At 46.3% G+C, this 18,734-nt stretch overlaps 1 protein-coding gene across 1 annotated transcript in view; it reads right to left on the minus strand.

Moving 5' to 3' along the window:
• Positions 1–1,501: 1,501 nt before the first annotated feature.
• tll1 (tolloid-like 1) overlaps positions 1,502–18,734 on the minus strand; it is a 45,660-nt gene continuing 28,427 nt past the window's right edge. Inside the window, exons 15-23 of the mRNA XM_070977771.1 lie at positions 18,333–18,528; positions 18,098–18,223; positions 16,801–16,961; positions 16,532–16,712; positions 10,963–11,088; positions 7,601–7,728; positions 3,923–4,136; positions 3,392–3,642; positions 1,502–2,025 (exon numbers count right to left, since the gene is read on the minus strand). Of these exons, the coding sequence (XP_070833872.1) occupies positions 1,891–2,025; positions 3,392–3,642; positions 3,923–4,136; positions 7,601–7,728; positions 10,963–11,088; positions 16,532–16,712; positions 16,801–16,961; positions 18,098–18,223; positions 18,333–18,528 (1,518 nt within the window). The 3' untranslated portion in view covers positions 1,502–1,890. The remainder of the gene's footprint in view (positions 2,026–3,391; positions 3,643–3,922; positions 4,137–7,600; positions 7,729–10,962; positions 11,089–16,531; positions 16,713–16,800; positions 16,962–18,097; positions 18,224–18,332; positions 18,529–18,734) is intronic.

The following is an 18,734-nucleotide window of genomic DNA, read 5'->3' on the forward strand; positions in this document are numbered from 1 at the left end:
CAGACAGGAAACAAAAGTCAGTCTAACAAAACACTCAAACGGGCTTTCAGGGTTTTCAGGGTAGCGTCTTTTACTACACATTTGACTATGACCGGGAAGGTGAGTAATAAATTACAACAGACCATTAAACACCACCAGAGGCCCTTTCAGAATATAATTATCACGTGAAAGAAAACACTTCAACAGAATCATCACAGAGAGGAAATGCCAGGATTTGATTGACGGCTGGATATTTGGCACTCGGGACAGGACTGAAAAAACCCAGAAAGCATGAATTCATTGACAAAACGCAGCGGTAAGAATCCATGAAACACAGATGTGTGTGGTTTTGAACCTGTGAGTGTTTTAATGACTGACGCAGAGGACGTGGTGTCGGTGTCTCTGAGCTGCGGACACACAGGTGGAGATGATGAGACAGAAACTACAGTGGGTCACCTGGAGCTTGGCACGTACAGCAATGAATGAGTCCACTTAAAAACATCCACTTTACACACATACACGCACATTGTTTCTCTATGTTCTCCTATAACACACACTTGGACGTTTCCATCGAACGCACCTTGATTTTCCTCCACACGCTCCAAAGAGACGAGCGTGTTCGGATATGTCCAGTCAGAAACACACAGGTGTGTTTTTGTGCATCCGCGGACGTGTGTGTCCGAGAGCAGCTACAGAATGACACGCACGCACACACACACATGCACCGTTGACGCTCTATCTCACACACAGACTACATTTCCCATGTTTTTTTTTTGTTTTGTTTTTACATTATGAGCCATTCAAGATCTCGGAACAAACGAAACACGCTGCCAAAAAACCTCGAGAGCACTCCGCTGACACAAGACACCTGTGCAAGAGCATAGGAGCGACCTCCGATAGCAAACGCTTTGGTTCTAAGGCAATAATGTAGTTCCACAGGACTAGTTGCTGTTTGCACGCTGGCCGTCTCCCATTCAAACCTTTACTTCCGTCTGCAGTCGTTCAGTGTGTTTTTATTTTTAGCACCATGGGAATCTCTCCTTCAATCGGAGTCGTGTCACTCTGAGAGACAGCTGTGAAAATATTCCCTTCCGACATCCACCGGAAAAAAGACGTTTCTGGAGGGGTTGAGGTGGAAACTGGAAACATCCATGACAAAAAAACAAAAAAAAAAAACAAAACAGCGTGGACGCACACAACATAAAGCAAGGCTCAACATTAACATCACAGATCGTTTGGAAAGTCTTTGCATTTTTATTTTTTTCCCCATTCCACGATGGTCGTCTGCACAAGCGTTAAGCGAAAGGGCGAATCGGCCTGTGTTGGTTTTCTCTGCGCACACGGACACACACACAGCAAACACAACGGGCTTTACAATGACACGTGAAATAAAAGCGTCCGCGGCTGTTCTGAGCCGGGCTGATGAGGCCAGAAGACGTCTCCTCAGAGCGTCAGTCTGTGGGGACGAGCGGCCGTCTGATCACGAGGAGTCGAGCTCCCTCGTCGGACGCGTTTCGACTCCTCGAGCGTCCACAGTTCAGAAACCTAAATATGACTCAAGCGTGTTTACGTGTGTTTGTACTCATCGGTTTGCGTTTGTGCATCAGTGAGTAAACCGATGTGGACCCTCGGCAGCCCTCCGTCCACAGCGAGGGGAGCTCAATCAGAACCGCCTCCTCCACTCAGGCGGCGGCGCGTGTCCCCCACGCTGGCCCGAGCCGACGACCTGCGCGGAGCCACGGAGGGGGACGAACGTTCGCGTGAGCGTCGTCCTCCTCCCGCGGCTGGCGAGCGTCCGTCTGCCGGTCCGAGAGGAGGGGGCAGGCTGTGCTGTTCTTGTTGCCGTGGTGAAGGTCGGGGTAACGGTGGCGGGGATGCGCGGAGGTCAGAGGTCGCGGGCTGCGTGTGAGGTCATTTCCTGGTGTGAAGGCTCTCCTGGAACTCGGTGCTCGTGTAGCGGATGTGGAAGCCCTTCTTGCTGATTGTGTCGTCGCTATGGAAACGGATGAGCATGGCGCTTCCGGGCGAGTAGATTCCCTCCCTGGGCTGAAGACGGGAAGACAGAAAGACGTGTGAGACGCTTTCTCAGACTCTTAGAGGTTCATGTCACTCAATAAAGGGAAACTTTGGGATTTTTCAGTCTAGACTGAACTTTCCCACAGTCTGAAGGACTGAAAAGAAGTTCTGAACCTGGTCCAGTTCTGAGAGACAGCGCTGCAGCCGTCATCAACAAATGGGTTAATGTACGTCCACTAAAAGACCGTGTCCTGCCTACAGGTGTGTCTCTTTAACTTTTGCTTGATCCTGTCTGTTAACGTGTCTCATCAAGTCCTGCTGAGTGAGGAGTCTCGTTCTGAATGAGTGACAGCTGGAGGGAGGACAGACAGCTGGGACAGTTTGTTCTGTCCAAAACCGAAAGCGCTGCTTCGTGTTATCCGAAAGATTTTTAGCGAATATTATAAACAAGTGGCGATGAGTCACCTGTCAGACTCCAAATGAAACCTGTCCTTGAGCGAGACTTGGTGAGACAACAGGCGGGATCACACGAAGGGTAAAGAGGACCTTTTATTTCTCTGCAGAGACCGTCTCCATCACCAGTCTGAGCCCGTCAGCGGACGCACTGACGCTGCACAGCTGCCACCAAACTGGACCCGCTTCAAAAGTCACTGTTCCCGTTCGTCATTTAGACACACAAACACGGCAAAATAAGGCACAAACTGAAAAATACCGAAGCTTCCCTTTAACTGCAAATCAGCTGAGGTGATTCTCCACACGTCCTCACACCGATTATTTGTACATGGTACCAGAATCAACACAGTACCTGGATGTCAGGGCCAAAACCCAAAAACTCAAAGAAATATAAATGTGTTTTTCTGTTTAACAGCAAATTCTGCTCTTAAGGAATAATGTTCAATACTGACATAAAAGTTCTGATTAAATTAGCTCACTGGTTCTCAAACACAGTTTTATTTTTAAGAAAGTGACTCTTTAAACAGCTGGGTTTTGTAGTTTTTTACTAAATGTTACTCAAACAGGACTAAATAGTGTTTATGTTGCGACTAAATTTATCTGCATGTTAATACAGATTTGGTGTTTTGAGTGTTTTCGTCAGCAGGATGGTATTAACTACTCTGCCAGCTGTCAGAAGTACTGATACTTCGATATTTGTCTTTGTGCTGTGACAGCATCAGCGATCTGATCTCGAGCTCCAGAGCAAACAGCAATAAGATATTTCAGGCTTTGGTGGCACAAAGCTTATTGGTGAGCCTGTGATTATTACAAAAGACCAGATTTGTACCAAACGCAAATTAATAAAAACTAATCTCAAAGTAAAGATGTTCAGTATTTAATCATGACATTGTAGTTCAGAATCAAAACAAGCGTAAAACGAGCTTTGGGTGAGCAAACTTACCCCTGAACCACAGAAGCGGCCGAGCCGATGCGAGTTGGCGTCGTAGCCGTTGTACAGCTCGATGTAGTCGTAGCCGCAGTCGGCCTCCTCCTCCACCTCGAAGGTGATGAAGCTCAGCTCGATGCCGTAGCCCTGTTCGGACATCAGCAGCCACTCGCAGTCAGTGTGACCCGGATAGTTATTGTCTCCAAACTGGGAGTGAGAGTAGAGGTTCTTCTGACGCGCCTCTGCCTTCAGACGACCTCCACACTCTGCAGGACACGGGACGGGGACAGAGAGACATCTTTTATCTGATGAATGAGGCTGATGGAGGATCTGTGTTGTTCCAGGTGGTAATAAAGTCAGATTTCACGAGTTCATCATGCATGTGCTGCTGCGGACCACTAGAGGGAGATGTTGCTCTTAAAAAGTATTCACACTGTGAGAGATGCTCTTTGCAGACAGAAACTCACACCTGATGTGCTGCGAGAGACACACACACACACACACACACACACACACACACACACACACACACACACACACACACACCTGTGGAGTGCGTGGCTTGGAAGCCCTTCCTTTGCACTGAGGCATCTGAAATGAAGCGCAGGTACATCTTGTTGCCGGTGGAGACCAGCTGCTCCGGGATCTTGCTGCCACACAGTCGACCCAAGATGGCCGCCGTGTCGCTGTCCCCGTCGAAGGCCTCCAGGTGGTCGTACGCACATTCCTGATGCTGCTCGATCTCGAACTCGTTGAATGTCTGGAGGCAGAGAGGGTGAGAGGTGGCTGAGTGAGACACGAGTGGACAGTCGACCTCGCCGTCCAGAGAACAGTCTCTGAGGAGTGAGGGGAAAGGAGGGTGGAGCTTTGACCTCCCAACGCTGCCTCTACATCAGCTCTGTCTGCACCGGCCGGTTTGTGGCCTGCGTCCGGTTTGTTCTGAGAGCTGACAGACGGCCAAACTCAGAGTCGGTGATGCTCTTAATGTCTACAAAAACGACAGCAAAGCCACAAATGTATGTACCAATGCACGACATGAAAGAAGAAAGGTGGAGAACCAGAGAACGGCGACGATGAACGGCGGAGTGTGAGAGTGTGTCCCTCGTTAGAGCCTTTGTTATGATGTCTGAGTCGCTTCAGTGTGTCTCCGGGATCTAACCATTCAGCTCAGTTCGTGTAGGAGGAAGCTAGAAAAATCCATTAAACTCTGAGCAGCGACTGTTTAATTAAACCTGCAATAGCTGATCTGCTGGCAGCAGAAACAAACTGAACTGAACTCCTCACTGACCATCTTTTACGCTGACATGATGAACTCATCCCACAGCTGAGGATTCATCCCGAGTCGCGTTTCTGACCTCTTAATGAATACAAATCCAGCTCTCACTGGATTTTTAGCTCTGTTTTGGTCTCCACCAGCTGGCTTCTTATCTGCTAAACGCTCCTCTGTGTCCATCAGCCAGCAGCAGTGAGCATGAACTGGAGCACTGACGCTGCTGTAACAGTCATGTGAGCCCATTGCTAATATTAAAAATATGTATTGCAGCCACAAAATGAGACAAATCTCTCCCTTAGTAACTTCATGGGCTGCTGCGATTCATTTTTCAGGCGCGTCCTTCAGTGTTTCACGCCTTTAAAACTCAATTCAAAGTAAAAATATTTGCATATTCTTTGATACTACAAAGCGGAGCCCTCGCTTACACGCCGTCACGATTCATAATCCAATCAAGCCTCCATGAGCTGAGTCATAACACCTTGCAGGCCTCCCTCCCACACACGGTCACACACCTCTACTGAGCCGAGCTCCATCACGCCGCCGCCACCGATGCCACAGCGAGCCCGTGTTTTAACAAAGCAGACGGGAGGAGAGAGCGGAGCGAAGGTGGACCGACACGGGGGGGGCGTTTGATCCCGAGCTCGCGATGGCTTCCAGATGTTTCTGACTGCGGCTCGGCTGAGACGCCGGTTTGTGATCTGTTTACAACTCCCAGGAGAATGAAGTGTGTGAAAGTGTGTGTGAGCGTGAGACAGGCAGAGAGTGAGGAAGCAATAACAGAATGACCTTCACGTCTACGCTCAGATTTCTGGTATTAAATCTATCCCGCTGTGATGTCATTACTGTGGATACAGAGAGCATGCCTGCTAATCTCAACACACACACACACAACTTTCCAAATTTGTGTGTAAATCACATGTAGCCACACATTCAAAACGGGTGCAAAACCCGCTAAATGTGTCCTGACGGCTGATGATGTAATTTGCATTTTCAGTTATGTAAGCGGTGATGAGAGATTATCAAAACTAATGACAGCTGATGACCACTTTGATAACATGCTGCGGACTCAGTGTGCGGCTGCAGGGTGGACGTGAGGCGAGGGCTGTACTGTGTGTGTGCGTGCGTGTGTGTGTGTGTGTGTGAGAGAGAGAGCCAATCACCTTGAGAGTGAGGACGTTTTCAGGAAGTGAGAACGTCACTTTGGACAGACTTACAAAGGGATGTTTGAGGGTTAAGACCTGGTTTGAAGGGTAAGGTTAGAATAAGAGTGTGTGTGTGCATGTGTGTGGGTGTGTGTGTGCGCGTGTGTGTGTGTGTGACACTATCTGGGAGCACGAGTGGAGGAGGATTATCTGAAGCAAGCTGTGTGAATGAGAGCATGTGAGCGCCTGTGCTTGTATCTTCGTGAGGTCCAGTTTGAGTGTCAGGATGGAGATTAGATGAACTGAGATGTTAGATTAACTGATCAGCTGATGAGTTTGTGAGTCAAGCTTTTCTTTCTGTTATGTGATAATAAACAAATGAATATCTACAGATTTCAGACTGTCGGTTAGACAAAACGAGCAGCTTGAAGGCGTCGCCTCGGGCTTGTAGTTAGCAATTTTCTGATGGCTAATCGATGAATTGGGGGGACTAATAACTACTGACAATAACCGTTGTTTGCTGAGCTGATGCTTTTAACTGGACACATTTTGAGTTGCTGTGCAGTGCTGCTTGGATGCATCCTTAGAAATGAAAGTAACGCATCAGCAAAACGCAGCTCGGCGCATGAAGAGAGGGAGCAGCATCAGGAGACGAGCAGCTGAGTCCAAACAAATGAAGACAACGATGGCAGAAAGTTTCAAAGAGAAGGTAATCGAGCTTGTTGCCGCTGCGGCTGATGAGGTCAAACTATAAATATATTGTCAAGCAACTTACAACATTCTGTTTTATTTGTTTTACACAGTTGGAGCCAGGGTTGTACTTTAATCCTCGAGGTACAAAAAATGCAAGAATGTATGTGAATAATGCAGCTTGCCTCACATCTGCTTGTCCGTCTGTCCATGTTGGTCAAAAGCGAGCGCATCACAGGATGTAGAGCCAGAGAGCGAGGACATTTTGTCTGGTCCTCACTTCTTCCAAAGGCTGTTGGATGATTAACGCTTAGCTTCAGCCTCCAGGTTAGCTCCAAGTGATGAGGGTAGGCATGTGGTTGACATTAGATTAAGGTCAGGGCCAGCAAGAGTCTGAAGCCAAAGAGGGTCCTCGCAAGTTTAGGAATTCAAATGTGCGTGTGTCTGCAAGTTGAGCATCTTGTGTGAATGCACCTGAGTCTGCAGGAACTCCATTTGTGTCAAAGCTAACACAGTTAGCCAAACACCATCTGTCTGAGCTAACGCTGCCACAGAAGTTCAGATTATCTCCTCTGCTTTCCGTCTCCGTCAGACAAAAAAAAACAACTGCAGAAAAGAAGTTTTCAGCCTCCATGAAGCCCACAGCAGAGCAAAATATGACGTTTGTATGTTTTTTTTTCCTAAATATGTACATCTGCAGTAACTCGAAAAATCTGGAACTGACTATCTGTGTTGACACGTAAATGTTTACGTGCACGCATGTGTGTGCACATGCAGGCTAAGCGCACTCACACACACACACACAGAAAGGACACAGATGGCCACTGCCCAAGGCCTGTTTCTAACGCATGAGCACACGCTTGCAGTTAGCCCGAATATACAAACGTGCACTCTCTCCCCCGCTCACATTTAGGTTTCATAAGTGGAACATGGGAAAGAGAGACCATCGAGCAAGAAGGGGGGAGCGCAGCCTGAGGCTGTTACATACAATATGACCCCACGGACAGAATAATGTATTGTTATGAGGAAGGGAAGAAGGCCAGTAATGCTGAAGGCTTTGAAGCGTGAAAGAGAAATCCTTCAGAAGCCACGAAATCTGCTCGATTTCAGCGCACTTACGATCTTGACTCGGTGTCCCGGCGTGGCCGTGATGTCCCAGGTGCACTCCTTACGGCTGGGATACTTGTCTGGCCAGTTGGGGCTGCTCAGGGTCCCACTGGGGCTGTGGATCTTATGCTCACACTCAGCTGGACACACAAACACACACACACACACACACATACATAAGCACACAGATAGAGAGGAAGTTAAAATCGTGGCTGCACAGGAAAAGGTCAAAGGAAATGGAAAGGGAACAGGAAGGAGAGAAACCAGAGAATCGAAAGAGAGAGAAAGGATTTCAAAGAAACATCCTGATGACAAGTTCAGAGTGAATTTCACATGAACGCATGCATGCGTACGTCCAACGCTGCGGCAGGAAGCTTTCTGCTCTTTGCAGGGATGGAGAGGAACACACAGAGGGCCAAAACACAAAGATGTAGCCGTTAGCAGTAGTTGTAGCACAAGCCTACAATATTTAAAGGTTAAATGAATGTTATTATTGAGGATGTTTGCCGAACATTGAATGTGATCTGTTCTCATGGACACAAAGCAGAAATTCCTAATGTATAGTTACTTAGTGTTTTTAAACATTGCTATGAAACACAGTGCTCACTGCTAACACTTCTTTCTGAAATGGAAATGGATCCCAAATATCCAAGTATTGATCTTAAAAAAACAGTTAGAGACTGAGCTTCGTTGCATGAATTCACATTTAGGATTCAGGATCCATTCTGGACGAGTTCAGCAACGACAGCAGAGTGACAAATGAAAGGAAAACCCGGAATAAACAAACGGAGAAACATAACGAATTCACATGCTTCTTTAGGGTTCACTGAGTGATCTGACCAGTGTGAAAATGATGTGACTCTTATGCTATTGAGTCAGGGTCACCAGATCTCAGCACAGCTAAAGGCTGATTTGCGCCTCCGGCTGGAGTCTCCTCCGAAGCAACAAAAGTTCTTTTGTCATAAAAATATAAACATACCTCTGGGACCTGCACTGCTGTACTACACCAAGTAAACAAGACAGTGCACATTGTAAATACTTCTCTAAATGCACCAAAGGTTAGCCAACAGGCGACTTTTCATCTGCTGCCAACTGCTCTGTTGTTGCTTTGTGAGTTACTCGCAGACTCTGTGCTGCCGAGCCCTATCAGATTGGTTTGGGTTGTTTCTTACTAACTTTACCTCTACAGTATTTCAGGACAACACACCAGCTGTGGGCTAACACGGCAGCATGCTAACGACTGTGTAGCAACTCCTTCTGGCTGCAGTTGCTGACGTCTTTCCTCCTGGAGAGTTCGTATCAGTTAAAAAGCAGAAGCGATGCGCGGCAGCCCTTTCGGATCAGTTTCATCATGTGTCCGTGTGTGTGTGCTGTGAGTTAAATGAATGCCACGGCTTCATGGAGGTGGTGGGAGGCAGGAGGCATGCACAAGACAACCAGATGTATTCCAGAGTGACAGCTTTTATTTAGAGTCAGACAAAGTGAACCTGTGTACACAATGAGATGGATGAATTCACAAGAACAGTGTATAAATGTAAAGGAGAGTTTCCCAACAGGCAAAGCATTAAACACAGATGTCATATTCCACACACACCACTGTAACAGACAACCCTCACACCCTGTGCGGTTAGAAAGTCTAGCTACTTACATGATACAGATTTAAGCTCTGACAACAACATGTGCCACGACTGTGTTGTCTGACACAGCAGCAAAAGCATCTTTCCACATCATCAAGTGATCGTCTGTAACAGGACAGAGTCTACAATGCCACAGCATCTTAAGTTTACCAGCAGTTCAGTCAATAACCAAACAGTTTCAAGTTTAACACATGTCTTCCCTTCATGAGAAACGGGATCCCTGAGAGCATAAAGAATACAAATTTTAAGTCTTTTGTCTTTTTTTCCCACTGTGGGTTTTGCATAGTGTTCTGGCAGGTGACTACTGTCAGTGAAAGGTGACTTTTCTATCAGTCCAACATGCGAACAGCACGTCACACTATCCGAATGTCCATATCCACATGTTAAAACGTTCACACGCACATACAGTGTGTGTGTACATTATGAAACACGGACACAAGATGTGTGATGGGAATATGGATTTACATGACTCTGCAAGGTTACTGGGTAAAGCTGGTCTAATGCACACGTAAACACACACATGCACACACGTACACACACACAGGAAGACGTGTGAAGCTTTCCAGCACCCAGATGTTTGAAACATGAGTGTTTTTATGAGCAGCGCAGGGAGCCTGTAGTGAGGTGTGTAGGTGTGTACTGATGTGGTTTGCGTGCACACGTTCAAAAGTTCAACTTCAAAGAGCTGAGTGTAATATGTCAACTCAACACACCCTCAGTGACTTGCAGGCAGAGCTGTTTCTAAGTCAGTTGAGACAAGCTCAAGTTAAGTCTCAAGTCTTTCGCAGTAAATCTAAGAGAGCCCAAAACCCCTGGAGCCGGACTGGTAGCATGCATGCAAAACACGCTGTGTCATAACTCTGCAACATACATGAGTGGATGTGATGTGTCAGAGATTAGAGCTTTAGCCGGCTAATGTTAGCTAACATTAGCTTTCTTCATAAGGCAGACGAAAAGCCAGCAAAATACTATCCTGAGTGGACAACATCAGCTAATGCATCCAGAGTCCTGGGGCGGATCTGCTTGGTAAATTGGCTGCCTTACAGCTAACGTTAGAAAGCAACCACCGACAGCGTAGCTAAGCTACAGCTAGCTGGCTAACCATAGCTTGCTTGCTCACTTCTATTATTGCTAGCAAAATGCTATGTAAGTGGATATGTTAAATGGCTAGCTTGCCTTACTTCACCAGCTAATGTGACCCATGATACTACTGTACTTCCGTCTTATGACAAAATGGTCTTTTAGAGTAAGTCTGAAGTCCTTTGGGACAAGAACGATATCTGACAGCGAGTGACTTTAATGGAGATGGATAAAAAATTACAGAATATATATAATAATTAACTATTTAACACATGCTACAAAGCATTTTAGCAGGTCAAAGCTTGAGACTTGAATGTTTTCAAGTCTCAAGTCAGTCAAGTCCTCAAGTCAAAGTTGAGCCTCAAATCTTTACTGTAGGAAGTTAATGTGACACGTCGCAAGCCTCAAGTCCACAGCTCTGCTTGCAGCCTCTGACTGTGGAGATCCATCACTGTACAGAAAACACTCCTCAGATGGAAAGAGCCAGCCTGCTGTCAGGCGGGCTCTGGTGTGGATAAACAGAGTAAGGGCTGTATGACGGACGATGGCTGTTCTTGTGAATGAGCACATGCTTGTGTGAATGTGGCAGTGCATGCATGTGCGGTCCAATGGTTTTGTGCCAGTGTGTGTGCTGATGTGAATGTACGTGAAACCCACCTTCCTTACAGTCATGTTTGTTCTCATGCAGTACAAAGCCATGGCGACACTGACAAACGTAAGAGCCCACTGTGTTGATGCACTCGTGCTGGCAGCCGCCGTTGTCCTTGCTGCACTCATCTTTGTCTGTGAGAGATACACATGCGACACATCACTCATGTGGAGACAGCAAAAAAGATGGTGGAGGGGGGAAGAGGTCGAGCGGGGAGGGGGGAGTGGAAAGACGAGACCTTAAGGAAAGGGAGGAGTTTTTTTAAAAAGAGGTGATAAGAAGAGCAGTGAGACAACAGGAGAGACAAACAGCGAGGACCAGACGGAAATCAAATCAGAGTAGGAAGGTAAGGTCAACAAAAAAATGTACGGTACAAATAAGAGACGGCGACAAATGGCAACGAAGAGCAAACAGGAACAGAAATATCTCGCAGTCATGCTACACAAACACAGTCACAACAAGTGTAAGACTGCGAGATACTGTTCATTTTTCACCTGTCAACATTTTATTAACGGGCTGAGAGTTAAAGCCAGATGGTCAATTAACAATGAGCTAAACCCCGCCCCCAGCCAGCAACTGCCCAATCACAGCTTAGCAGCTGTTTCAAGGCACCACAGGCCTGTCAAGCATTGGATTTTAGCATTTCTTTAAGCATAAAAACAGAAGAGAAAATGTGTAACGAAAGGGTTGAACAGTTTCGGTCTGTTCTAGCATAAACTGCATACCTGTCTCATCTTAAAGTGATGTTCACTTTTAGGAGGAAATATAAAGCGTGAGTAAACCCCGGTGTTGTACATGAGATCAATGCTGCACCTCTACCTGCTTCTGTTCATCTCTGTGTGAAATCAGGGACCCACTGTTTCATGAAATACTAAGTATTTAAAGTGGTAAATCTGCTGCTGTTGTCACTGTGAAGTGCATATGTGCTATGCTACCATGGACAGCTTGACAGGTGTGGCATCAGTATCTATGGGGGGCGGGGCTTGTGAAGGATCAATTAGGTATGGCCATCACAGCTTTAAATATTGTCTGCAGCCCAACTGTTTTGAAATACTAACGTGGAACTTTCCAAAAGAAAGGTTAGGGGGAAGCAAAATAAAAGAAACCAATAACCGAAGTCAGCATTAAGGCAGCAGCAAACATCAACAAAGGGTTAAGTTAGTCAGTGTGTGTACGTCTGTGTGTGGTTCTGCTGGCCTGTAAAACTGTCTTTGTGCTGCTCTTTGGGTTCATGGTGATGGTTTCTCTGTGGTCAACCTCTGGCCTTGGCTCTGAATCGCCTCTGACCATAACAGCTGTTTCCAGATCAGCTGTGCTCTCTGCGGGCCAGACCGCCACAGCTGTACGGTCTGATGTGTTCGCCCAGCCAACTGAGGGGAAACCGTGAGCTTCTGTCACCACGTTGGGATCTCCTGAGCCTCTGGAAAGATACTGGAGACCTACTTCTCTGTGACTCTTTATGTCCACGCGGTATCATGGTAGGATATGTGGGCCATTAGGTTGTCATGGTGACGCCTGAATGTAGACCACAAACTCCCCCCATGAATAATTTGATTTTTGCTCCATAAATTTGCACACAAACAAGGAGAACTGATTTCATGACAGCACAGTGACGCCTTGCTGCTGTATAGAAAATGGCTGCTCGTCAGGATTTTTTTTGGTTAATTAATAATAATAATAATAATAATCACCTTATTAGCATACCTGGCTATAAACTGAAGTGCTTCAGGATTAAATTGGCCAAAAACGTAAGTTATGTGTTATAAGGATGATTTTATCAGCATAGCTAGCGCTGAAAATCAATTTACAAATACAATTAAGAAACCTGTATGCTAATAATAATAATAATAATTATAATAATACATGTTATTTATGTAGCACTTTTCTTAACAATGTGACCACGTGCTGTACTTAAGAAAAAAATAAAACCAGATAAGGCAGATAAAACAGAAAAAAAAGCCAAGGACATGAGCACAGAGGAAGACAATAGAATGAAATTAACTAAGATTAAATAAATCTGAATAAAAACAGTAGAAATAAAACATATGTCAAACATTTCCTAAAGCTTTCGTATAAAGAAAAGGTTTAAGAAGAGATCTAAAAGAAGCTAGAGAATTATTTTTCTGTTTTTTTATGGATAAAGTTTTAGCCAGCAGCTGGGTATGTTACCTTAGCTTAGCATAAGCTTTAGCTTTCCGAGGTAACAAGATACCGTCACCACAACGTCTGAGACGCTGCTTACGGTTATGACAACAGGAAGTCGCTGTGCCTGACCAAGAAACAGTCCAACGCATAAAAACCAACTTGTGCTTCTTGTTGTGCAGCTTAAGCAAACAAGATGTGGAGTGTTTAGTGAGCTTTGACGCGCTCGTACGCAGATTTTCTTCACACCTTCACTGATGTTTACTGTGAGAGAAATATTCAAAACCAAGACTTCCAGATGTCTTGTCAAATGTTTTACGCACATTTCCATAAAATTAAGCCTGACATATTTGGTGTTTTTGGAAAATCAGGGATCCCCACAACAGCTTGAAATTAAGGTCTCTGTAAAGCTGCAGCGAGAGTCTGTAATGAGTGACCCCGGGCAGGCCGCTGCTCATTGAGAGGTTAAAGCGTTCAAATATCCATAGGCTTAAAACGAAAACCGAAAGGAGTTGTTTTCTCGCTTCTCGCCCATTTTCTCGCCCATTTTCTCGCCCTCATCCTTTAATTTGTGGCTTCTTCCAACCGCACGGCTTCCCCTCAGTATGGCTGGGTGATGACAAAGGCCCTTCAGTGAGGCCGGACACTGAGGGAACGGCGCCCGGGCTCGCGGGGCGGACGTGGAAGGAGCAACGAGAAGACTCGCTCTGTGAGGGGGGGCTGCCACGTTGACAACAACGATGGTGTCGGAGACAGAAGCTGAGAGGTGGGGATTTACAGATGACCGCACGGGCAGACAGAGCATGTACGGGGAGAGTGTGGGAGACAGAAGAGTGTGTTTGTGACTAGAGACAGATTCCTATAAAGAGATGTGAGATTAGACACAGACGCCGAGTCTCACCTCAAGTCAAGAGCTTGTGAATCAAACTAGATCTGCTTTTAATGAAACCACTAAATCCTCTTCTCTCTCTCTCTCTCTCTCGCTGTGTGTGTGTGTGTGTGTGTGTGTGTGTGTGTGTGTGTGTGTGTGTGTGTGTGTGTGTGTGTGTGTGTGTGTATGTGTGTTTGTCTGTGTCTGATGTGGTATTACGGTGCTATTGTGGGCTCCGTCTCACCCTATCACAGGCTAAGAAGCTTTGCAGTTGATGCTACACAGTGCTCATTGTAGCTTTCTTCAGGTCAAGCACACAATGTCCACACGCACACACACGCACACACACAACACACACACATGCACGCACACTCACATGGATTAGTAGTGTGTGGGAGGCCGAAGGGACCTCCCTAAAGCTGCTGGATCTTAGCCAACCAAAAGCTATCCCTGGAAGCTTCTGACAATAGCAGAGCCACTCACACAGCAACTTCTACACACACACACACACACACACACACACACACACACACACACACACACACACACACACAATCTATAATCTGAGTAAGTAATTTCTCTGTGAAATCACGCTCCACTGAGCGGTTTAACTACATTTCCCCGGTGTTTGCAGGTAGGTGATTTCTGAGGAGCTCATCCAGGTGACAGCTGTACTTCCTCTGAAGGAGGAAAAGGCCAAAACGTTAAACTGAAGTTGCCTGTCGGATCAGTTTCATCATTTAACTTTTAGTTACTGGAAGTTCAAGAGTAAGTAAAGAGAAACTTGGATCTTTTCATCAGGACAACTTCCTGAAGTTGTTATTATGATGTTAACATCCAACAAATTCATCCCCGCAACGGCGAGGAGGGGACGTTTGTTGTGGGGAATCATAGCTGTGTCCCAGTTTCACACTGCATACTTATTAAATCTACTTTAATTGAATTCAGTTCAGTTCATTTAAAAATGAAATAAATTGTGGATAGTTGTGACATTTCTGGAACACACACACACACACACACACAAAAAAAACTGGCTGTAGCTTCCCAAAGCTGCAGTTTGACTGACTTTCATTAATTCTTTGCTTTACAGTACATCCATTTCTTGTGTGCCTACTGGAAACAATAACAGGGAAATTGTATAAAATTATAAAAATAGATCAAATTATGGTAAACGCATACAAAATGATATAAATCATATGAAATAATCAAACATATATTCAGGCCAGTGAACTGTGTTCTGCTGTTTGTATGAGACCATTAAAGCAGATCAGACTCTTCATGAGCGTAAATCTCTTCTCTAAAGGCGATAAATGTTAATACTGTATTATCTCCATTCCCAGTTGAAACTCAGTACTATTTGTATGTAACATGAAAATGGGACAGAGCACATGTTTCCCTCTGGAGGAGAATGGATTCAACAATGATCCATTAAAACAGGATCCATCCATTCCCTCATCACACGGTAGACCGTGGCCAATCAGAGACCGACTGTGAGGTCCTGTTACCTCTGACCTTTGACGAGGTTGCCGGCTTGTTGTTGACGAGGCCACGAGCGGGAGAGCGGCTGCGCTTTATGTCCTGGCATGACTCAAACACAATCATGCGCTCTGGACACAGAGCCAGCCTGTCTGAGGGAGAGAGGGCAGAGCGCAGGGTGGGTGCAGGAGGCCCGGGAGCGGGTGGAGGCTCAGGAGACACAGCGTGACAGACGGACACACGTACACAGGCAGAAAAACACAGGGGTGTGCGCACACGTACGGACATCTTCACACATACTCAATAACAGCTGACACACACACAGATTCACACACAGTGGAGGTGGGCAGAAGACACAAAACACAACAGCAGCAGCTGGCTTTGAGAGACTTCACCATGGTCCTTCCTTAACCTTTCATAGATGTCTAAACTTCACCGTTTTAACCACGGAGCAGTCACTAAGGAGGATTATTGTAGATGTAATTAACTGACAAAACATTGCCAATTAACAATTTTGCAGGCTGCTGCAGGCTCGTCTAACTTCAGTGTATTTTAGCGATGGAAAGTTCAGCCCTGCAAACTGACTATTTGGTGCAGCCCAGTGAAGAGATTCGGTGGGCAAACTCTAAACACCAGCAAAGCTCTGGGTGAGCTATTACAAAAATCTCAATGTTTACAGCGACGAGGGCAGCAGCTCTGATTTACGTCAGTTACAGCGAATTCCAGCCGCGAGCCAAATTCATGCAGAAATTAAAGTATCGTAGAAACAAAGTAGATATTTCTGGCACAACTTCCCCAAATTCCAAGGTGCACGGAGAGGGGAAAAAGTCTGAGAAGGTCAAAACTCGAGCAGCACTTTCAGTATAAAGAACAACATAATCATCTGCACCGGCTTCTGGACTTCATCTGGACCATCGGGGAAATGAAAGTATTCAACATTCACACGAGACGCTTCTCAAACAGATCCTGCAGCATCATAAACGTCTTCATTGTTAGTCTGTACGCTCAGTGCTCCAAACAAAATGCTGCCCACCCCTGACTAACACACACACATAAACACACACACAGATGTAACACAGGTGTCTTACCTGAGAAGAAGTGAGCCTTGAAGCCTTTCTTGGACACGGTGTTGTCAGACTTGAACTCTATCCTCATGTTGTTGTATTGAGACGTGATGACCTCGGGGACCTCAGTGCCGCAGTATTTACCGTGCAGCTTCGAGTCGGACGACAGGCCGCTCCGCACCTCCACGTAGTCGTATTTACACACCTGGACACACACATAAGGCTCTTGTAACACACATCGACAAGGTGACGACTACATTAGCATCCTTTTATTAACACACGGACGTGCTCACCTCATTTCCCTCCAGCTCGAAGGCCTCGAACTGCATGGAGATGCGGTACTGAGTGGGAGCGACCACCTGCCACACACAGTTCTTGTTGGGTGGATACTCCTTAGGCCAACCGGGCGTGCTGATGGTCCCATTCAGCTTGGAGAGGAGACCGCCGCACGCCGCTGGAAACACAACGAACGACTCAGACACAGAGACACACGGGACACCAGGACGGAACTGCTGAAAAAGTAGGAATTTTGATCTGTTTTATCTGACATCATAGCGGGAGGAGCCCGCCAAACCGCACTGGACGTGAGCGGGCGGTGGTGAATCTGGTCACTGCGTAGCCAAGCCAGGACAATTTAGATTTGAAATGCACTGCTTTTAAAAGTTAGAAATGTTGGTTCAGCCTGGAACCCGTCAAATCCACAATGTTCCCAACAAGTTTGAGCAGCTGGGTTTGAGCAATGAGCAGATTTTAGTGTCACACTGTTAATGAACATACTACACTGATGTGAGTCAGGAGGGGTCCACTTCGGATGTGACGTAGTTCAACACGGAATGTGGAGGACAAACAGGCCCGTCGTCGGCTGATGATGCCTCTGGGAATATTTGTCATAGAGGAACCAGATTCAGCTCAAAGGAAGAGTCAAACGCGTACTGCTGATGTTTGTTCACTTCAAGGGGAAGTAGGTAGCGTGACCTGATGCGAGCTAGTCAAAAACACCTGCAGAGTTAACCACAGGTTCTCCTCAAGCATCAACCCAGTTTCTTGCTCTGCCGTGTTGTTCCTCTTGACCACAGTGATTATTGTTGTATTTGACCTTGTTCTGCCTCTCCTTCAGATGACCAAACATTTCTCATTTTTGAGGTAGGTATGGTGAAATGCCACTGTAATTGTGTGCGCAGACTTAGCAGCTGAAAATCCACTTTCTGCATCATTTTCCCACACATTTCTTCACTGGAGATGCCAAAAAAACAACTGCTCTTCAAAGATACACAGCAAAACCGCATTTTGGATATTCCACTAGCAAAGCATTTTCTCTCTCTGCGTCATAAGTGGCTTGTTTCAGTATGTGGGTCATTACGGGTAGTTAATTTATTTCGTGGGATTAAAGGACCTTCGCAGCATTTGTGGCATTGAGGCATGTGGCTTTGTGTCAGAGAGATGTTTTTTCCTGTTGATGGAGGATGTTTTTTTCAGATGGCTTAGACTCATATCCTACAGAAACACACACGGGCATACAAAGGAATGCACATACAAACATGAAATCAGCATTCCACACACACGCACACACACATGCGCAGGCACAGTTACCTTCGCAGCTCTTCTTGTCAGGAGCTAGCTCATAGCCCGGGTCGCAGGCACACTTGAAGCTGCCGAGAGTGTTTACACACCTCTGTTCACATCCGCCATTGTCTGGCTTGGCACACTCATCCTCCTCTGAAAAACACACGTCAGAGCATATTTGCACACGCATAAAGAATGCTTTGGTTAAAAGCCATCTGAGAAAACACAATCAGCTCACCCACACACGCACACACACACGCACCTTTGAAAAAGTTAGCAGCAAAGCCAGCCTTGTTGACCGTCCCGTCCGAGACGAACTTCATCCACAGCGTGTGCGAGGTGGAGCGCACGTCCTCTGGTTTGTCATAGCCGCAGAATCGACCGATCAGAGGGCTCGTCTCCAGAGGGCCGTCTCGGACCTCCAGGTAGTCGTAAGCGCAGCTGTCGTGCCTCTCGATCTACAAAAACATTCAGGTTTACAGTCACGTCAACGTCGCCATCAAATATCTCTGTGACGTAACACATCTGGTGTTTTGTGCAGCACAACCACGCTCCCTTTGTCAGGTTTGCTCCTGATGCTTCCTCCTCTGTACCGACGTTACTACCCCTCAGATTTCATCAGTGCAGTCTGGGAGCAAAATATTATGATGACCGAAGAACTACA

Source organism: Chaetodon trifascialis, chromosome 2, assembly GCF_039877785.1.
Source record: "Chaetodon trifascialis isolate fChaTrf1 chromosome 2, fChaTrf1.hap1, whole genome shotgun sequence".
Taxonomy (NCBI): Eukaryota; Metazoa; Chordata; class Actinopteri; order Chaetodontiformes; family Chaetodontidae; genus Chaetodon; species Chaetodon trifascialis.